This window comes from Stylophora pistillata, chromosome 12 (assembly GCF_964205215.1).
Source record: "Stylophora pistillata chromosome 12, jaStyPist1.2, whole genome shotgun sequence".
Classification (NCBI taxonomy): domain Eukaryota; kingdom Metazoa; phylum Cnidaria; class Anthozoa; order Scleractinia; family Pocilloporidae; genus Stylophora; species Stylophora pistillata.
In genome coordinates this window covers 25,135,973-25,157,308 of record NC_142530.1, presented here as the reverse complement: position 1 = coordinate 25,157,308, position 21,336 = coordinate 25,135,973, and the positions used below count along the sequence as shown (strand labels likewise).

Below are 21,336 nucleotides of genomic sequence, written 5' to 3'. Positions count from 1 at the left end.
TGATAAAGTATAGTGATACAGTGCTAGAAATTATGTATTATATTTGTAGAATTTTACATGTTTACATTTAAAGTTATATAGCGCAGACTTCTATGTGGATATATTCAGTTGCGCTTAACAATATAGTATTGTTGAGATAGGACGTCAGCATTATTATCAGGCGCCTCTGGCAGCCGCTTCAGTCTATGTAGCGATCTCACCTTCCCACCTATCCCACCGGGGAGGACATCCACCATACAGTAATCTCGTGCAGGGGAAATTTACGTCTCCTACCCCTAACCCTGCAGGAGACGGGACCTACGGCTTTACGTCTTATCCGAGAAGACGAAGCAATGTGAGTGAAGCGTCTTGCTTAAGGTCACAATGTCATGCCCCATGACATTGTGTCCTTAAGCGTCTTGCTTAAGGACACAATGTCATGCCTGGACTTGAACCCAACGGACCCAGAGTCCAGCGCAATGACCACTGGACTACTCACGCCTCACGTGAATTAAAGAGAATTAAAGAGAAGTATGTTATGTTAGCATTAAATAGAGTAACCTTCAGGCCAAGAATGGGTGGAAAGGCTAAATTTTCCGGTAGGCATCCCCTCGCTATGTGATCATCAACCCTCCGCTAAACGTACGTCTTAAGTAATTTGAAAGGTTCCCCTTTCCCTCGAGACAATGTTGCCTGAAATAATTGCATTTTGCAACACCAGGCAATATTGAAATTCGGCCGTTGGAACTCATTACAGTTATGTAATTAAGGCGAAACAAATTTGGGACTTTGACAACCGACCGCTTAATACGGTGCCGCCTAGTACAGGTTCGACTGAAATAGAGCGAGGAAAAACTTTTGCCAGTCATTGTTGCTATAAAATAACTCTTCGAAGTATAGTAGCTGGCTTTAATACCTTTTCCACCGATTGCTTTTAAATAGATGGTGTTACAAGCATCGAACAACCAGGCATTGTTGCCACGAATCGAATAAAGAAGCTTATCTCCGACCTCAAGCACTGTGTTTACCTTGAGGCTTCAGCCCTAACAGGAGACAATGTGGATCGTGTTTTTAATACAGGTTAGTTCTGTTAAAAGTGACTTATTCCCTAGAGGAGTGGCGGCCAGGGTGTGGGGCAGAGGTAGGCGACCGCTCCACCATATACAATAGGAAGGTCATAGAGGGTAACTGAACGAGTAGTCCATTCACATAAGCGAGAATCGTCAGTAACGATGGCTGACTTTTTAACGGCATGGAGAATGATGATCGACCCACGGTGTAAGGCCTCACTCTTTTATTACAGAACGAATTTGTACCGACTGGAAACTTTGTTTCAACGGAACCATTTAGTATTAACGAGGAACTGACCAACCAATTGAGTTTTAAGTTTTGTTAGTGGTTTTATCATTTACTGTATTCATTCGGTAAGAGCCACTTAAATAAAACCAGAATGGCGTCTCTGGGCTTCGTTAGCGCGCATCCGTGTCAGCCACGCCTTTGTTGCACAAAAAAAACTTATAAACAGTCTAGGCGCTGGTCAAAATTTGACCGCTCCAGTTGAAATTAACCCTGATTTTACAGATTCGGCTTCTAAATATTCGTTTGTTTAAACTGGTGTCGTTAAAACGGAACACCTGAACACGCGAATTTGTAACTGGTAGCGAACTCATCTTGAACCGTGAGAACGAAGCTTCAGTTTCCTCCAAACGCTCAAACGTGGATGGAAACTGACGTGAAGCAGTTCTCACTGAAAGAAGTAAGGCGTGGCAAGAGATGGTTGAGAAATTCCCGTTGGTAGAAAAAATTATATTTCTGGTCTATAAAATTTGGAGGAAAATAACTTCTTCTGTTGTGAATTAAGGAAAGGATGTTCGGATTGTTGGGTAGTCGGGAAAGAATGTCACTGGCCAGTGAGAGGTAATCCCGTAGAGTGAGGCGAGTTGAGTTCTCTCCCCAGATCTCTCTTTGTCCTCTTTCTGTATCGTAAGAGGCTTTTTCTGAAGTATTTTTAAACAATTCTCAATTCTCAAGTTTTGATGTTGAGGTCATTTTGGGCTAATGCTTTTTAAAGATAGTAGGTTCCTGGTGATGTTTTTGTTGTTTAGCATTTAGAATAATTGCCTTTTGCGTCGGTTTTTGATTCCTTGTGCACATGTACGGAAACCGCTCCGTATTCAATAATTATGGTTATATTTGCTGTTCTGAACTGTTATCGGATTTTATGCTTGCTCCTAAGTATTGCTTCAATAGGTTTCTTTTTGTAATGGACAAAAGGCTTAGGTGATAAGCATCTCGTGGAGATAAAATTTCAATCTGGAATGCTTTATCTTCACTTTATCAGTGTTCCGAATCAAAGTCTTCATTAAATGCCCCACTTTTGAATCTTTTATTTGAAATTGTCTTCACCTTCTTTTGTTCTCTTAATTAGTTCATCGGCGAGTACTTTTACTTAATCATATTTCTTATTTAATTTTTTACGCGAGCTTGTTCTTCATCTAGTCATAGACATAATAGTGTACAGTGGAATCCCGATTTCTCGAACCCTCGGTTTCTCAAACCTCCCGATATCTCAAACCAAACCTTGTTTCCCCTGGATTTCCTTCACTTGTAATTTTATCCCCGATTTCTCGAACCAATTTGCGTTTCCCCTCGAGGTTCGAGAAATCGGGATTCCACTGTATATGTATTATTGCACTGAAAGGTTTTTTTTAGAGAAAAGGTTAAAAGTCTTGATCTCTGTTTTCCAATCTTAAAATCCCAGGAGATACACAAATAAACCAATGAAAGGAGCTTAAATTTTAACGTTCTTGGGTTTATTTCCTGGCCATTAAAGGGTTTCCTCATAGATTTTATATTTCACCGATCAACTCGGTGGCACTTACGGCAGTCTATTGGAAATCAGAAATGATCTGTCCAAATTTTAACGGTGCGAGAGATTTTCTGTGAAATTTCACAGGTCGCGTATTCTCTTCCGCGCGAATAAGTGGATTGAGTGATTTGTATACTTCTGCGACGTTCGAATTTTGTAGGAGATTCGTTTTCTGGGCTTCGCGAATTTCTTACGAGTAGTCCACAAGATTTCGTGTAACGTGAAGAAAGCATTTAAAAGTGTCGCGGTGAGAATAGAAATCAACTGAATGGAAAATTTGATCTTAACTAGGAAATAAGCATGGTTGAGAATGGAGAAAAAGGATGCGGATTACGAACGATTGACTCACTTAGAGCTCGCCTCAATGTGTTTTGAGATGGAAAAATCGTGACGTCGGGTTTTGTAAAGGGTCACCAAATATGAGTTTTCTGTATCACGCTAGTTCCGCTGTTACGAAAACTTTCTCTGCTAGATTAGGAACATCAATCCATCCCAGGTCAATGTTTGATTATATTCTTGCATGACTCAGTTAGTTTTTTGGGGCAGTTGAAGCAAACAAAAAAGTAAAACTGATTAAAACAAAAAAAAAAACCAAAAAAACAAGAAAACTCGGGCAATGCTTTTTGATGAGATTCGTTTTGCATTTAGGTCTATTCAGTTTTCGCAAGGGTCAGTTTCAATGATTTCAAAGCCCTTTCTTTCCAAGCTAAATGTCTTTCCATTTGTAATTTTTTTTTTTTTTTAATCATGAACACGAGATACTTGAAAGAGGTTTTAGTAGAAACATTTTCAACCCCAGTTGGTTCATTCCCAGTAATGTATTAAAGTATTCTTGAGTTGTTTGATTTTCTTATGAGAAATTCATTGTTATATCTGTGAATGAAGGGAATTGGACAGAAATGGGGTGCATTGTGCGAGAAGGAACAAATATTTGTCATCGACTGAAATATTCGATGACAAAATCGTTCAAATTTCTACCGTTTTCATCATTATTTTCACCGGAAGCCACGAATTCTAAGGAATCTGATTGAAAGAGAAAGAGCCTGCGGGTACATTGGTAAATTGACCGGAACTGTTCGCGCTCGTCTTCTGACTTAACCGGAAATGATATCCATTTGTAATATTGGTAAATACAGTAGGGCAGTTTACATTAACTTGGCCTCACTGCTTCAGGCTAGTGTAAACGTGTCAACTACAACTGAAAATTTTAATAAGTTCGTGAATTATCAATGTTATGGGCGTAATTTTCTTTCTCACCATATTATATTTGTGATTTCAGGCTTGAACAAATATTTATGAAATCCGAAACGCGAAAATGAAATGTTGTTATTCATGTGGGAACCGCTGACCAATAATCATGCTTCGGTCGACTGAACTCGACTGTACTGATTGATGGAAGAAATCTGTGATATTTTTTTTTCAAGGTTAAATCAGTGAAAAAAAGAAAAATTTATAAGGAAATTTTTCGGAAATTTTGACGGTACAACGTGGTGGAAAGAACCAGTAGTTTCTAGCCCGTGCGTGTAAAGGGCAGGCACATTGAATATACATTTAACGAACGACTCCACCGGAGATAGGAACAATACACGAATTATTCTTTTGTGTGGCAAAGAAGTATAGTTTGGAATTTTCTTCGCAGTACAGACGACTGTGAACTAAGGAAATTATTTAATCAAGCCCTTGTGCCATGGACGACTTACTGTGACCCTTTCTCAAGCTTAACAGATCGCGAATCTGCTCGACTAAGAAACAACTAAGTCGTGCTCGTGAAAAATTTGATGAAAGTACTTCACATGTATAAACTACGCTTGAAACTGCGAAAATGATACGGAGAAGTTTCCAGCTTTCTGGATCGTACGATGTCATCAAGGATGTAACAGATTGGGAAAGTAAGTGAGCTTTTTTTTTCTTGACGAACTTAAAAGTACTATTCGAAAAAGAGTACATTTCTTTGTGGAAATATAGAGAACAGCTTTCGACTCAAGAGCAAAGTACTAGCTCAAATGCGATTTATTTGAGTGTACTTCGGTTTGTTTTTATCTCAATACGTGAGCAGGAAGACTGATAGGCATCGTTTAACCGAAACATTAATTTGGAGTACAAAAGCGGTGAATTTACGGCGATATTTGTATCAGCAAGTTGTTGTTTACATTCAACTGCGAATGAAGTGCAAGCGGAATATTAAAATTTCGAATCCCTTCAGTTCGAGCGTTGATTGAAGTGATCGAATATTTTTCCTTCCTTCTTTGGAATTTCCCGTTAAGTCTATATCTATATCGTGCATTCATGCTCATTAATTTCCCTTAAATTTACCTTTAATAACTGCACACTTTATAATATACGTGACTCCTTTTCTTCGATATCGATATAAATACATTTAAGTGCGCGCGTTTTTTCAACATAATATTGGCAACTCTATTAAAAAAAAGTCGATTTTGTTCGTTTGCAGATTGTAAATTATGTTTCAAATACTTGTTAAAAAAAGCCTCCTTCCCTACTCTTGTTAAAAATCACTTAAATTATTTTGTCGACTCGAATTTCCTTGTAGAAGCACTCCCGTGAAGAAAAGTAATATGTTTTAGTGCAAATTAAACGTGATAAACATTTGGATGAAGTGTGGCTGGTAGCCGTCTTCGGTCTCAAACATATCATGTAAATAAGTGTATGTTGACAAAATGTTCTAACCTTTTCAGTTTTCATATTTCGTTGTAATAAGTTATTACTGTGATAAATCTGCGATGTAAATAGTTTTAAACGTGTGACTATCGATCAAAGTAATTTGTTCTAGTGCGAACCAGATAAACATTTGGATGAAATGTGGCTGGTAGCCGTCTTCGGTCTCAAACATATCATGTAAACAAGGGTATGTTGACAACATGTTCCAACCATTCAGTTTACATTTTTCGTTTTAATAAGTTTATTACTGTGATAATTCTGCGATGTAAATAGCTATACACGTGTGACTATCGATCAAATTCCACCACATCTTGTACATGTGATGTAATCTAAAGGTGTGTTTTTCGTATCCCGAGGAAATGGCTTTTTATCATCGATCGCCTGCGCAGTTTTAAGGCAGATTTCAGCGATCTGTCATCGAATAATTTCTCTTTCCGCCTCTCTTTAGCGTCGATACTAAAACTAATGTTGTAACAGTTTTAGCTTTGTATGCATTGCTTTGCAGCAATTTTTATGTTTACATTTCCTCCCACTGTCATGGCGGTCTTGATATTTCATAACTTTAACGTGTAATTATGTTATCCACGTGTTTCGCAAAGATTTAGCGTGATTGTTGGTGTGGTTTGGCTGAAGACGGCCTTATTTTCATGAATAGCGTTTTTCAGATTTTCAAATTGATCGAAAAGGTGTTTGTAGCCAGTTTCAGAAGCAAATGAAACTACAAACCTACACATTTGAAATTGATATTAGGAAATTCGATTAGCGTTTTGTATTGGATGTCCTAGGAATTTAATTGCGGGTCAATTCTGTTTGCTTTGTCATTGAAATAATAATCCCATTTGTCTGGTGGTGAAATGTTTTTCAATTTGAAATTTTCAACCACTTTCACATCATTTTTCTTTCTCCTTTCTTATAAATCAAAAGAAAAGAAATTGAACTGGTTTGGAAACTTTTTCACCAAGGAAAAGTTTACCACAAGATTTTTAAAATGTTGCAATTTAATTGCACAGAAGGAACAGTATTGATTGGCTTGGTGTTTGTCTCATAAAATGATCTGTTGTCTGAATGGAAGGTTTTCAGTTTTCGACTTTGGAAAGATTGTCAACTCTTTTGTACTTTGAACATTTTCCTTCTCTTTTGTCTAGACTAGAAATGTTTCTTATCAGGATTTGTTCTTAAAAATGGGCTTACCAAGGTTATTATTTGCAACTAACAACAGAGAACTAACTAAAAATGTCACCTGAAATATGTTATGAAAAGGAGCTGATTGGAAGTCACATGTTGCTTCCACATGCTTATCACATTGTCAACAGATAATATCAGGTTATGAGATACTTATCAATACTGGAAATTTATTTAATAATTCATTTAGGTAGCATTTCATTTCTCGACTGTCAGCCCCAGACACCTGTTGACACATTCATATGGGAAAGCATCTGGTATGGCTTTTCAGTCAGCAACTTTGTCAGATTTTGTATCTCAACTAAACAAAGCTGATCCCTTTGCTGTGGATGATTCATGATGTTTAGTATAACAAAACCAAGCATATTTGGTTCACTTATTGGACAGATTAGAAATGGTATGGGCTCAAGTTCTTGTCTCCAAGTGATCAAGTGAAATTACATGCTTTCCTTTTGAGATGTTACATCCAAAGTATTTTTTTCTTAAACTTAGATATTATTGAATTAAAGTTGTGGTAGGTAAAGCTAGGTGTGTCGTGATTGATGTATAGCAGCATAATAGGAAGATGCCTTTCTCATTTCCAACTCCTTAGAGTGTCAAATTTCAGTTTCAAGAATCTTTATCTTTTTAATACAGTCTTTGTTACATTTGTTATGTTATTGAAGGGGAGAATTTGCAAAAAAATGAAGAGCTCCATTAGTTGGTGATTATTTGACTGCAGTGTTTAATTCATCTGTTATATTTATTTGTTAGGAGAAGTTAGAAGCTAGTGGCTCTAAGGAGTTAAAGGGTCGATGCATTTTTATGTAGGGAAGAGTTGGAACAAGACCCAAAAGCTAAGAGACCCTCACCAACAAAGTTATGATATCCAAGCTTTAAAAGGAGTACTGTTACTTACCCCTAGTACACCAAAGGGTTCCCTCTGTTGTTTTGTCAGGGTTCTCTGATAGTTTCCTAATACCCATTTATGCTCCTGTTTGGAGATGGGGGCTGTGAGTTAGTGTCTTGCCTAGGAACACAACGCAACCTCCTAAACCAGGGAGCAAACTTAGAACCCTTTGATGCAGGGTCTGTGCACAAACCACTGGAGAACCATGTCTACCATGGATGTTAGTTACAAACTAATTTTTCTTTTACAGCAATTGAAAAGTTGATTCAAGCCAGAGGAGAGACAAGTCCAGTTCTGACATCATTTGACCCATTGCACTCCCCCACAACAAAGGACCCTCCTGATCAATATACTTCAAATGCCTTGTCATACAGTCCTGTTAACAGCGGCACCAATAGTGCCACGTCAACACCGTCTTCGTCTACAAAACGCTCAACAAGGCGGAGGACAATGCTTTTCAGTTCATCGGTATGTGCCATGGTGTCCTTTATTTTATGTTGCACCATTTTAACCCTTGGCCAGACTCAAATGAAGTTGGCTTTGTAAAGTAGAAACAGTGTTTTACCATTGATGACTTAAAAAGGTTTAAATAACCTGGTTCCTACTTATACAAATACAAGAGGTAAAGCCAGCTAATGAGCTAGGGGGCCCATTGGTCAGGTACTTAACTCTAGTTTCCCTAGCATGAAGTGGCTAGGAGTATTTCTATTCCCCCCCCCCCCCCTTGGATAGAGAGTGAGTCCATCACAGGGTATTCCCAGCATTAAATTTGCCGTTAGCCATTTTATTCTTCTGTGAAGACAAGCACTGTGAGAGTTAAGTGTCTTGCCCAAGAGCACAACACAATGTCCCCAGTCAAGGCTTGAACCTGGACCACTTGATATCCAGAGTCGAGTGCACTAACCATGAGGCCAACATGCCTCCCATGAGTACAAGAGTGATATACAAAATGAATTAATAAGCTGTGTAAACCAGTAAACACAAAAGATGTGCATGAAACTATTTGAACCAAAATTATGCAGATTTCAAGTTTCAGGGCGTGTCACTAAGAGAATTCCTTGCACAAAGTATTTTAATTGTACGGAGTATTTAATTACTGTATTTAACAGGTGTATGTAAAGGTTTTTGTTTTTACTTGAAAAACAAATATACTTTTGCAGAAAGAGAAGAAGGAAAAAGATACTGTGATAGACACAGATGTGGGGAGTGGAAGATCAATCCCCATAAGACAGGTATGGGACAACTTGGGATCAATTTTGAAATTCTCATTGATTTTACACATGTTCTGATGTATAATCTTCTGATAGCTTGACTGGGGGTTGTTCTGTGAATGACTGTTGCTTGTTATGAGGTTTGACAGCCTACAGCGAGTGCGTCATTGTTAGAGTCGACTGATTTATGCCTAGGTTGTTGAAATTTTTGTTACTTACTTTGTATGAGTACCCTCAGTTATATGATGGCAGCAAGTAAGTCCTTCATCTAATGATAAAAACCAACATTTTGATCGTTGTCCATGGGAAGTGCAAAAACAAATTCCCAGCAAGGGTGTCAGAAAGTCATTGTCATTGTCATTGAGGTTGAAAAAGTGTAAAACCTGAACTTGTTTAAGTTAGAGAAAGTTTCTAGTTAAAATGAAATTGAATTGCATTTAAGGTTCTCGTAGCATAGGTGGATCACTCTTTATGACCATTTACATACTTTCTTCACTTCCCAAGAGCAATGATGAGCCAGCTATAGTCAAAGTGTATCAACATGGCTCTTATTTCAATCAAAATGAAAATTAATGTTCATTGCTTTTTAGGGTTATCTTCTAAAAAGAAGCTCCAGCTCTATCAATAAAGAATGGAAGAAGAAATATGTAACACTTTTAGAAGATGGGGTGCTTGCATATTACCCAAATCTCCATGTAAGTGTCAGTCAGAGGTCAATTTTTTTTCTTCTTTCAATCTTCTTTGGCATCTTATCCTTGCTCAAAATAGAACAATCAGAGGAGGTGAAGACCATAAGCCAGACTAACTTGTACAACTTTTGATGCTTGTGTGGGCTTCTGTAACAAGAGAAAATTGAAAGTATAGTGATTTCTTCTAGGTATTACCATATGGAGTCACTAAGTTGGGTTACCTCAAAGCTTTTTGTCAAGTTTCCCTTGCAGTTTTCAGGTGATCATTTGTAACTCCAAGTATAGAGAGATACTGACAGGGTAAATTGTTTTGGCCAAGGAGACCACACATCTAGTACCTTAGTCCTGGGTGAAACTGAAACCTTGTGAACTGGAGTCTTCCCTAATAGACAGTGGGTCACAGGCCAATGAGTCTCACTGACAAGAATTATTAATTGGTCTGCATTTCATTGTGCTTAGGATTATATGGATGATGTTCATGTGAAGACAATAATATTAAAACATACGACAGTTAAAGTTCCTGGGAAAAGGCCACCAAAAGCAACGACTTCTTCTCAAGGTAGGACATTCTCTTGAATTTACAGTATGTTATAGGAAGAGTGTAGGTTAAACGATGACGTGAATGATACTGGCGTACTCGAAAAAAGGAACTCTGGAAGCTCCCCGTGTGTTTGGTTATTAGTAAGGGGCAGTTGCTTGAAAAGGAAATCTTTAAACATCAAGATACATGTGGAAGGATTTGAAGGAGATGCTGTGTGTGCGTGTGTGTGTGTGTGTGTGCGTGTGTGTGTGTGTGTGTGTGTGGGTGGGTGGGTGCGTGCGTGCGCGCGTGCGTGAAGTCAGGTTTTCCTGTGTATCTTACCGGATTTGGTACTAGGATGAAATGGAATCTTTTGCCAGATGAGGCAGAATAATCTGAAGGAAAGACTATGTATTCAAGGACTCAGGATGTGGTTTTCTTTTTGTAATAACGGGAAAGATGCCCATGGGCTTATCACAGGTAATACTTTGAAAAATAAATCAGCTGCGTTTCTAACTCTTCGATCAAACTTCCGCCACAGTGGACAAGTACATGAAACCTGTTTAACCCTAAGTTTTAGCACTCCCTTGTTGGATATCACTCCAAAGCAAACTTCTGTCTCATTTAAGTGTACTTTCAGCATTACATGAGGGTTGGGAGGGACACGAAATATAAGTATAAATATAAATAATAAATATAAATATATATATATATATTTCTGCAAGACATTTGACCAAGGTTTTAGGTGCAAATGAAACTTGAAACCCATGTATGTTGTACAAGGTATGCAACGATTTTCTTTGGTTATATTAGGTGATTCAAGACCAACAACTCCAGTGGAGTCAGATAATAATAACAGTGGTGCAGAAAACGCAGGACTGAACAGCGTTGACGGTGTACAAAATGGAATTGACTCGTACAGTGGTTACAACTCTCTCCCCTCACAACACGACATTGACAACGCCATTGCCAGTATAGGCACCCAAGTCATTACACCTGTATCGGCAAATGCTGGAGCGAACGCGACAAAAATGGAATCATCGAGTGTCATAAAGAAAAAGAATAAGAGAAGTAAACACACAAAATCTTGTGAAATAGACTATGATGAGCTGGAGAAAGCTCTCGCTATTGCTGCAGCCAATGCAGCGGTTCCGGCAGGTTCAAGGGTGGATCCAATGCAAGTGGGAACAGGGAGTGCAAAAAAGAAGGAGAAGGGTCACAGGCGCGTCAAAAGCGGCAATGGACCCAAAGTTGATTTAGATCCAGGTAATTCTACTATTACAGTCGAAAGTGTATCAAGCGGTCAACCACGGGGAGATTCTTATCAATACCGCTTATTATTATATGGCTTTGTCTCACAAGGACTGGGAACTACCGAATTTACGAATTTGATTAGCTGAAATCAATATTGAAAGCGGTCTAGATTTTCCCATCTAGACCGGCATCTAGACCGGTCTAGAAAAAAAAGGTGCAAAGAATAGAAAAAATTGGCATATAAGACACAGCCATACAGTAAACATCTTATTAACCGAGCTAGGTGGGTCTGTATGGGAGAATCTTGACCTCGGTCGCTCGAACAGACCTCACTGCGTTCGGTCTGTACTGGCGACCTCGGTCAAGATTCTCCCATACAGACCTCCCGCTCGATTAATAAGAACTAAATATAGGTTGACTGCTCAATGCAGGTTCCACAGAGAAGGGTTGTTATAAAACACGTCATTTTATCCCATATTTGACCTCTTTACTTACAAACACTCGCTCAAAAATACTAGATTGATTTTGGGAGATAAAAAATATGGATTAAATTGTAGTTGAATGATTGTTCTTAGCTTGAGTTAAGCGGTTCTGCTCTGAGTAACCTTTCAATACAGATTGAAGAAATAGAAACAGGCCGTTGGGACTCATTCAAAGGCATAATAGAGGTGATCGCTTAAAGGTGAAAAATAAAAGTGATTAAGGGGAAAATTGGAGACTTTGAAAACTGAGCGCTTAATCCGGGGTGACCGCTTAATACGATGTTACTTAGTACAGGTTTGGCTGTGTTCATGTATGTATGATATGAAATGAGTCATACGATACTGCAAGTTTATGCCAAACCCCTTAAGTATCATAAGAGTTTGACACGACGACCTACCGTGTTTACTTGGACATACGCTGAGTGATTTTTTTACCCAAGTTGAAGCCAGTCTTAGGCTAAGTGTGAGCGTTAGGAAAGTTCGCGGCTTATAGCTGAGAGTTTTTGTTAAAAAAAAAAAAGTTTTCCAGCGCATTGAAACGATACCAAGTTAACACTTTCTAACATTGTTACAGAAATGACAGACTGGGAGTTCACTATTGTGTCATTAGAGGCAAAATCGTGGCAGTTTGCAGCAGCTACGCAAGAGGTAATCTACTCAATTTATGTATTCTTAGTGTAGTTTAGACTAACCCAATCGATCAGATCGAAAGCGGAGAAAAGTGAAGATATAAAACAAAAAGCTCCAAAAGGGATGCGGGTCAGACCAAGCTACATGTATTTTATTCTCGGTTTGTGGCTCTTCACCCAGTTCTCTAGGTTCTAGGTTGTCAACTTTCAGGTGATGATAAAAGTTTTTCCACTGTAGGAAAGAGATGCTTGGGTGCAGTTAATCGAACAACAGATTTTGTCCTGTTTGCAGTCAAATGAGAGCGGAAGAGAAAAGGTACAATTACAAAAAAAATAATAACAATAATGCTTTTTTATTCAGCTGCGCTACGAAAAATTTAAAGCTCACTTTTTAGATGTGATATTTCCCTTTAACTCACTTCTTTCTGTTTTAGTCACGTGGTAATAGCAGTTCTTCAACGAATGGTCAGAACATGCAATCGATAAGGAACATGGAGGGGAACGAAGTTTGTGTAGACTGTGGTGCACCAAGTAAGTTGGTATTCCTGCTTTACTGTAACTGTTTCATGACAAGTATGGCTTTATTTGGAAATCCAAGGACTTATAAGTGTAGCTTACCTCACTGGGGGTAACCTAGACACTACTTATTTCAGTCCGAATTTTTTTCTGCCTGTTCTGATTTTTCTCGGCCCGTTGTCTCGCCCATGTATTTTGGCATCAGAGCAAGTTTAGAATTTAAAAGCATATGCGCAGACTAGCTCGGTCATGAGTTCGAGTCCTTTCTAAAGAACAGGTATGAGAAGAGCTGGGCAGTCAATGCAAAGGTTTTTGTGGAGTTGTACCTTAGATCTCGTTGTTCTCGTTTAGCATATTGTTCGTCAGGCAAAGTTGTGGTATTCCCATTGAGAAATGCTTTTGTAACGTCCCATATCAGGTCCTGACTGGGCATCGCTGAACCTCGGGGCCCTGATGTGCATAGAATGTTCCGGAATCCACAGGAACTTAGGAACACACGTGTCTAGAGTACGGTCGTTGGACTTGGATGATTGGCCGTAAGTATTAAAAACAAACCAACATTTTGTATAAATCCCAGTTATGTGTGGAGTTAATCCAGGCTTTCGTTGGTTTTACTCCGCTACGCTTTGCGATAGGTTAAGGAAACTTGCGCTACCTTTTGTTCTCAGCCAATCAGATGCAAAACTAAAAACCAATCGCCACCTGTTTACTTGTTTTAATCGCGCGTCTCAGTCAGATAGCTTTTTTCCACTTTGAGTTTTCATAAGTACTTTAAAACAATTTCCCGTTTTCAGATTAGTCATTAAAGTTAGTTTTGTTTTGTCTCTTAAATACTTACTCAAATTGCACACTGACATGTTTTCTACGTATGAGTGGTATGAAGTCCGTAAAGATTTCATTGGGATATTGTGATTTTGTGCAATTCTATTTTGTTGCAGGTCGGAGCTCACTGCTGTCATCAGTGCGATCGGTAACACACTTGCTAACAGCGTATGGGAAGGAAGAATACAAAATAAAACAAAACCAACATCTTCGTCAACAAGGTTAAAAATACATCTTGTAGCAATTTAGGTCATAGGTGACGTGAAGTGACTTCAGCAAGGTCACCTCGCGCACACATGTATCACGGTTTCTTACACCCATTTTGAAATCCTTTGTGAACCTTGCAATCTAATTGGCTCTCAGCGGTGAAATTTTTTCACAATTGCACCATTTTATGTTCTAAATCACATCTTTTCCCCAGCTAATGAGACAGCATTACCACAGCACAACAACCAATCAGATTTTAAGGCTTGTTTAAGCAACCAATCAAATTTTAAGGCTTGTTTAAGCAACCAATCAAATTTTAAGGCTTATTTAAGCAATCAATCAAATTGCAGGAAAATGAGAGACAACTTTTTACAAACCATCTCAATAAACAAGATCAATGAAATATTTGTACAGACTAAGGAAACTTGTCTTGAGTGACTGAATTATGCGATTTCAAAGTGGCTTTAGTAAAGTGGTAACTGAACTTCGAGTCCCGCAATTTTGGTCTGAAATCAAACTTGTAGTTCCAAATCACCCGTATGATTTCAGACGTAATAATATACATGAAAAAATTTCTCAGTTCTGGATGGTTAAGATGAATGCAGTTTTCAGTTAATTCAGTGCAGAAGAGGGTTAATTCAGTGCAAAGAAAGAAACAAACCAGACATTCTGATTGGTCAGAATGATTGGTCAATGTCAAGGTCAACGTCACTTGCAGGGTTTGAATAAATTATTTTTGCACGTGATGCGCGCGCTTTTCTTCTGCGATGTTATGAGAAGCTACCTCGTATTTTTTCATGTATATTATTAATAGATAATCACATGATTTTCTCGTGCAATTTGGAATAAATAAGCACTTGTAAATTTTTTCAAACACCACAAATTGCACTCGCCCTACGGGCTCATGCAATTTTGTTAGTCTTTGAAAAAATTTACTCGTGCTTATTTATTCCAAATTGCACTCGAAATCATGTGATTACCTGTACAACTTGCACTCCACTCAGTTCAATTATCATTATTAATAACGTTTGTTCGCTTGAGGTAACGAAGGCTAACGTCACTATAACTCACGCAAAGTCACGTGTCACACAATGACATAGTATGGCGCAAGACAGAACATTAGTTTTCGGCTCACTTCTTTTTTCTACCATTCAATTTTCTGACCTACCCTTCCTTCTATATACAAAATATTAAATAGTTCAAATTTAGTTTCAATTTTTTTTCATCTTTAGAGAAGAGAAAGAAAAATGGGTCCGGGCTAAGTATGAAACAAAAGAATTTCTTTGTGAGCTTCCGCCGAGTGATTTCTCTTTGGGCGAAGTAAGTACATTTTCATTTTTATTGAGAATGAAGAGTAATTATGACATTCCACCTAAATATTGAGATATGTCCATAAATTCATGCAGTAACGAAAATGGCGAAATTTTGTCAAAATCTTCAAATCCTCCAAGCTGATTTCGTTTTGACGAATCATCTCCTTTAGGGGCAATCTAGCCTGGGAATAGAGCCATTGCTAAACACTCTAGCCCAGTGGATTGTTGGGGCTGGCGCATGCGTGTCGCCTTCCTCTTGTCATTTCATATCATGTAAACCAAGTTTTATCGCGTTTGAAATAAGCCACAGATTGTGTGCAGAGGCTCAACTGTTTCAAATGCTTCGTATAACTGTCAGGAAAAACTTTATAGAATTATCTCAATTATGAAGTAGGCTTTTGGAAAAATAATTTCAACCACTGATTGAGTTGAGTCACTGCGGGTGGTGGAGGACTTACGTGCAGACACGTAACAGATACACATGGCGACCGTAAGGATAATGCAATCACATATGGCGCTTTTTAACGTCAGTCAATCACGTTTGGTGCGGTTAAACGCCAATCAATCACATATGGCGCGTTTTAACGTCAATCAATCTACTTTAAAGCCCTTGTTTTCACCTTTGTTTTTTAAGGAAACAGCATCAGCAAAACATCCTTGTCAACTGTCAAGGAAGAGAACTCTCGATTTACGTCCCAAAAAAATTATTTCTGCTTAAGTTTGGATTTTTCTTTCCTTTTGACAGCAACTATTGGAGGCTGTAATGAGAGAGGACCTGCCTCAGTGCATACTTCTGTTGGCTCACTGTTCTCCCGAGGATCTCAACATAGCTAATGAAGACAGACAGGGCTGCAACGCTCTTCACATCAGCTGCTCGTTAGGAAATATTGTTATAACACAGCTTCTTATATGGGTGAGTCCGAGTTAAAAATCATTCAGAAAAGATAAGCCAAAGAAAACTGATTAGGCAATGTGAAGCTGGCCTCTTCCCTCACGAAAATTGGAAAACAAGGCGTCTGTTATTTCGATTTTTTGTGTGTGGAGAGAGCGGTGGTTCATAGGCTAGGAACGCGCTTAACTACAAAGCTATTAGTAACGAACCCCTTTCCAAAATGGTGCCCAAAATGGTAATCTGAATTTGAAATTCAGTGCGGTAGCTTTCACATGGCAAGAAAAGACATTTTGAAATGATATATATTAAAAATGACAAGTTCTTGCAAGGTATATCATGGAAGAAATCTCAACCTGAAATTGTCCATATTCAGACGGTTGTATGACCAGGGATATGTTATTACTATGACATACACCTCAATCGTAACAACTGAAGTCTGCGACTTTTCTTTAATTTTATGGCTGAAATCCCAACACGTGGCTTCCTCAACCTTTGGAAAAAATTAGCAAGTAAAGGATGCTTCATTGGTAACCATACGAATTTCCTGTGTAGTTCAGTGTGGAGTTGTCTAAATGTCAATATTCTGTTTCCTTTCCAGTATTTTGCTGATGTGCGGATTCTTGACGGTCAAGGTCGATCAGCTCTGTGGCACGCAAAGAGTGCTGGGAGCAAAGAGTGTGCCGACATATTACGTCATAATGGTTGTAATGACCTCGGTACCATGATTCCTCTGGGGAGTGATGTGTTCTGCTGACGATGTTAAATTACGTGGACTTGTTGACTCGTGAAGGAAAAAAAAAAGTCAAACTAAGGATTCATAGTAACGGAAAGTTTTTACGTGGCACCATCTCATCAACGTGTGACGTGTGTTGTCTGGGTGTTGATCTAGTGGTGACAGCGACGCGGTTAGCGTGCTTTGTGATTCAGCGGCGTCGCACTTTGAAGCTACTTTGTTGGACAGAGCTGAATAATGAAATGCCACGTCAGCGGGTATGCGGTCAACAACGCGGCTCAAGTGTCCTAGGTCTAATATTTAGCGGAAAATAATAAGGGCTGACCTTTAAAACCGAAGAACTCTGTTTTCGTCGAAGGCACTTTCCTATTTCCAAAGGTTTAAAGGCGAAAATTAATTTTTGAAAATTTTTAGGGAGTGTACCAAATTTTTGGAGGTGGTTCTGTAAAAGAAAAGCGGCAAGGAAAACGACGCCTCGAAGCAACAGAATAGGAAATCAACCATGCGAACGACTCAAAATCCGTTTTTCCGCGGCAAAACCTGGCGCATGCGTATACGTTATTCAGCTCTGTCACGGTTGTCTTTTGTGCGCATTTTTGCAAGACGTCATAACCATTTTAAAAATTCAGAGTATCATGGTGTTTGTTATTGATCTCGTTTTGGTTACAAGAGCCTCCATGATGCCAAAAATTATCCAAGAAACCGCCAAACAGAGATAAAATTTACAATTGTGCAAAAAAAAAAAAAAAAGAGCTTTAAGAGTTGTATTTATTTGTTCTGAGAATGTATATGTTATTGATCTGTACATAAAATAAAAAAAAAAATATTTCCTCTGTGCTTTAGGTTGAATATTCTATACAAATAATTACTATATCCAAGGGGTGGAACATTAAGAAGAAATACTTAACTCAAGATAAATATGAAGTTGTAAGGATTTCTTCCTCAAGGAGAGGAATGCTTTTTAATCATTCATTTTTTTATTACGTTCATTGGCGTTCGTCCTTCTTACAAATGTTATTCTGGCAACTCCACTCTGTTCATTCTTCATTTTTTTTTTCAAAAATAAATGAAATATGAAATTTGTTGACTACAATATTTCTGTCTGTTATTAGAATATGAGTTAAGACATCTGCTCTCTACTTTGCATAAGAAAAATCAATCTTGGTCACTCTGGCATTAATTTTGTACTTATGCAGTACAAGATTAAAAGCATGAACTTTTGCTTATACCCCTTCGGCCAAATTTAGCCCGCTTGCAGGCGGTAGTTTGCATTTTCAAGCGCGAGGTTAAGCGCGGCGAATATTCGGTCGACATATTGGACGGGTAGAAGATTAGGGACGAGTGGCAAAGCGAGGGGGGGAAGGAACTTTACTCCTTTCCCCTCTTCCCATCGCTTTGTCGCTCGTCCCAGATTTTCCACCTTCCATTATGTCGCCGCGCTGTCTCGCGCTTGAAAACAAACTATCGCCTGCAAGCAGGCTAGTCTATATTTGACCACGACCATGCGTCTGCATTCAGTCATGTGGCACGGCCGTTTCCTTCGGTTACGTCACCAATGAGCGTTGACCGTGAGAGTCTGGGAGAAAGCAGTACAGGAACTATGATGTTTTAAGTGACGTCACGGGGTCGACAGTCAGGCAGGTTACAACGGCTTTCTTAGCAGGATTAATTGCTGAAAGTACGATCGACAGGAGGGTAACAAAACGGGCGGAGACTTTCACAGATACACATAAAATCCATCACAGCCTGGATAAGTATCCAGCAAATTGGCCAGCTTGTTGTTTTTGCTGAGCTGAAGAGAGAACGTTCTTATAAGTCACTATATTCGGTTTGAATTTGTTACTTAGAATTCTGAATCTTAAAATAAAAAACCTGGAGTAAGTCGCCTGTGTTGACATGCGCAACGAAATTAAGATGTAAAGTTTATTCTCTTTGAGATGCAATGAATATATGAAGTTCATACGTATTTATTCTCTTTGTGAGGACTTGTGACTGACGAAAGACGTAGACCAAGGTAACAAAGAAGACTAGGAAGATAATGGCAAAAAATGAAAAAAAAAAAACTCACTAGTTTTTACACTCAGGGAAACCCTATTCCCGAAATGGTCAATAAAGACGTGTTCCGCACAACAAACGTAAGAAAAGAGTATGGCAGTCAAAGAGAAGAATTGAAAATGGTTCATCGGGGTGAAGGTGTTCAAAAGTTTTTTCATAGTATGCCGGCTTAATGCCTAGCCGTGCAAAGTTGTCTTGAAATGCGCTCATAATGCGTACAATTTAGAGAGTGTACGCCAAGGATACCCTGGGACATTTGCGCTTTTAAAAGCATGGATTTTGCAGCTTCCCTCCTCGCGTGAAAACCCTGTGGCTTCCATGTCAAGCCACGTACGGACAATCAGGCCGGAATTGCTCCCAGCTACAACCTTTTACGCATTCCCGAGAGAATTCAAGAATGTTTGAAGCCTCTACCTTCATTTTGATGACCTTGGTGTCTCCGCGAACTTTGCAGACTGGAGTTATGATAGCTCCATCTCGCTTCGTCTCCTTGTGATTAGACGCACTATTTGTGGCGTCAGCCTTAAAGAAAAATGGTGGGAAAGTTTAAGATATGACGGCCATAAATTGTAAAAGTGGAGCTCCTGTTCAAAAAATGCGCAAATGAAGCCACATACTTATGAAAATGTGATAACCCTACGAGGCCGAATAGACATTGTTTTAGGAATTAACCGTATGAATATCCGTAAGCAGAAGTTTATTTCTCCGTGAGCAGAAATTTATTTCAAATGCAAGACAAGCTCACCCTGTAATAATATATCCGATAACTGTTTGTTTACCAATTTGCTCATACATTACGTTATATAACTTTCTCGAAAAATGCGACAATGATTGCGATACCTGTTGATCTTTGTTATCATCCATGTGATTATCATGCGCGGGTGCAACTGACACTTCTTTATTTTTTATCCCACTACTCTCAGATGGCGTCAAACCTGCTTTGTTTTCGTCAGCGCCTTTGGTGGCTGAAGATGTCTCCTTTCCACCAGCTTTCCTCGAGGAATTCAATTCTGCTTCCCATTCTTTCATCAGACTTAGTGGTACCCTAGTTCCATCTCTGATCTGTCTTAACCAAATATCATTTTTCCGCGTGCGCTCTCTCATCAGTGCGTTTAACCGCCGACAACTCTGCCAGGAAGACTGAACATTTTGCACCATTTCCTGCTTTTGTCGATTTATCCTCTCCTTTTCGGCTTTTCTATGGGCTCGGCTTTGAGCTCTTGCCCTTTGTATCCTCATTAAGATTTGATCGGCATCAGCGGCCATGGAGCGGATTATAGCCAGGCGCTCACAATCGGAACTTTTAATTTTATCAACCATGGCTTTAATTTGGGAGCCTTTCAAATTAATTGGGCGCGCAGTCTTGGCAATCTTGGCAGTCTTGGACGGCGATGGCCTTTGTGACGTCAATCTACGATCACCTTTTACCTGACATCGAACCAATGGCAATCGTGATTTCTTCGACGACGGCTTTTTTAGCTGAAGTAAAAAAAATTGGCATCAGTTCCTTATGTGACTCGATTATCTTTTCATATATAGAGTGACAGAGCTTCAAAGTAATAAAGGCCGGGGCAGATATGCACTTTTCTTTCAAATGTCTTGTACAGCTTCGACTCAAGTAAAAACGCCAAAAAATATTGCATGGAAAAAGCATAATTTGTAACTGTAGCAGCCAATTTAAAATACCTAAGTGTAGTTAGATTCAAGAACAATGTGTGCAAAATGGTTAAGTATGATAGCGAACCGCACTCTGGTATGACGGGGGCTAACGTCCTTCCGAGGAAAATTGTTTTTGAGTTTAACTGAATGAAACTCGTGCCAATAATAATTCTCTCAATTGATTATGTACCAATCAAATTGAAGGCTTTGTGGATTCTTTAACATCAGTTGGAATTTCTCATCCCTTTCGTAAACCAAAAAAATTATCGGTAAACTTACATGAATAAAATATCTGCCGCGTGGCGTTCAATCTAAATAACAATCTAACACGAGAGCAAATGAAAAATATAATGCCGTGAGGCGATGGTGTAGTTTTGGGTTAGGCATGATTAATTTTAAAACCATAGGTCCAAACGAAAAAAAAAAAAAAAAAAAAATCTAGAACGGTTTACGACAGTAACTGCCAGTTTCAGATTAAGGATCACTTACCAGTCGGCTTATGCCTAAATCTATCAGAAATGAGACAAAACCCGCTAAGATTAAAAATGCTGCGATAATCAAAACTCCCGAGTAAAACAACCATTCGTAAACTTGAAACATCAGCTCGTGGTAAGGCATTTTGATACCACAATCGAGGGAATATTCTCCACTCGCTCAATCGCATCCAAATTGACTCTTATCGTGTCACTGAAAAATAAGATTGATGACGCGTTCGTTACGTCATAATAACAACATAACGTCATCCCAGTATATGAGTTG

General features: G+C 38.8%; 2 protein-coding genes across 3 annotated transcripts in view; one reads left to right on the top strand and one right to left on the bottom strand.

Moving 5' to 3' along the window:
• LOC111323537 (arf-GAP with GTPase, ANK repeat and PH domain-containing protein 1) overlaps positions 1–17,944 on the top strand; it is a 25,859-nt gene extending 7,915 nt beyond the window's left edge. Inside the window, exons 5-18 of one of the 2 annotated variants that reach the window (XM_022926916.2) lie at positions 922–1,059; positions 7,846–8,063; positions 8,756–8,827; positions 9,397–9,501; positions 9,955–10,054; positions 10,829–11,281; positions 12,326–12,399; positions 12,619–12,696; positions 12,815–12,911; positions 13,315–13,432; positions 13,835–13,939; positions 15,158–15,245; positions 15,984–16,151; positions 16,729–17,944. In XM_022926916.2, the coding sequence (XP_022782651.2) occupies positions 922–1,059; positions 7,846–8,063; positions 8,756–8,827; positions 9,397–9,501; positions 9,955–10,054; positions 10,829–11,281; positions 12,326–12,399; positions 12,619–12,696; positions 12,815–12,911; positions 13,315–13,432; positions 13,835–13,939; positions 15,158–15,245; positions 15,984–16,151; positions 16,729–16,884 (1,970 nt within the window). In that variant the 3' untranslated portion in view covers positions 16,885–17,944. The remainder of the gene's footprint in view (positions 1–921; positions 1,060–7,845; positions 8,064–8,755; positions 8,828–9,396; positions 9,502–9,954; positions 10,055–10,828; positions 11,282–12,325; positions 12,400–12,618; positions 12,697–12,814; positions 12,912–13,314; positions 13,433–13,834; positions 13,940–15,157; positions 15,246–15,983; positions 16,152–16,728) is intronic. The other variant, XM_022926917.2, reaches the window with a different exon arrangement.
• On the bottom strand, positions 17,615–21,336 carry LOC111323540 (uncharacterized). Its single transcript, XM_022926920.2, has 4 exons — positions 21,067–21,336; positions 19,759–20,397; positions 19,333–19,440; positions 17,615–18,655 (listed from the first exon to the last, which is right to left on the bottom strand). The coding sequence occupies exons 1-4, from the start codon at positions 21,193–21,195 to the stop codon at positions 18,581–18,583; spliced, it is 951 nt and encodes a 316-aa protein (XP_022782655.1). The 5' UTR covers positions 21,196–21,336; the 3' UTR covers positions 17,615–18,580.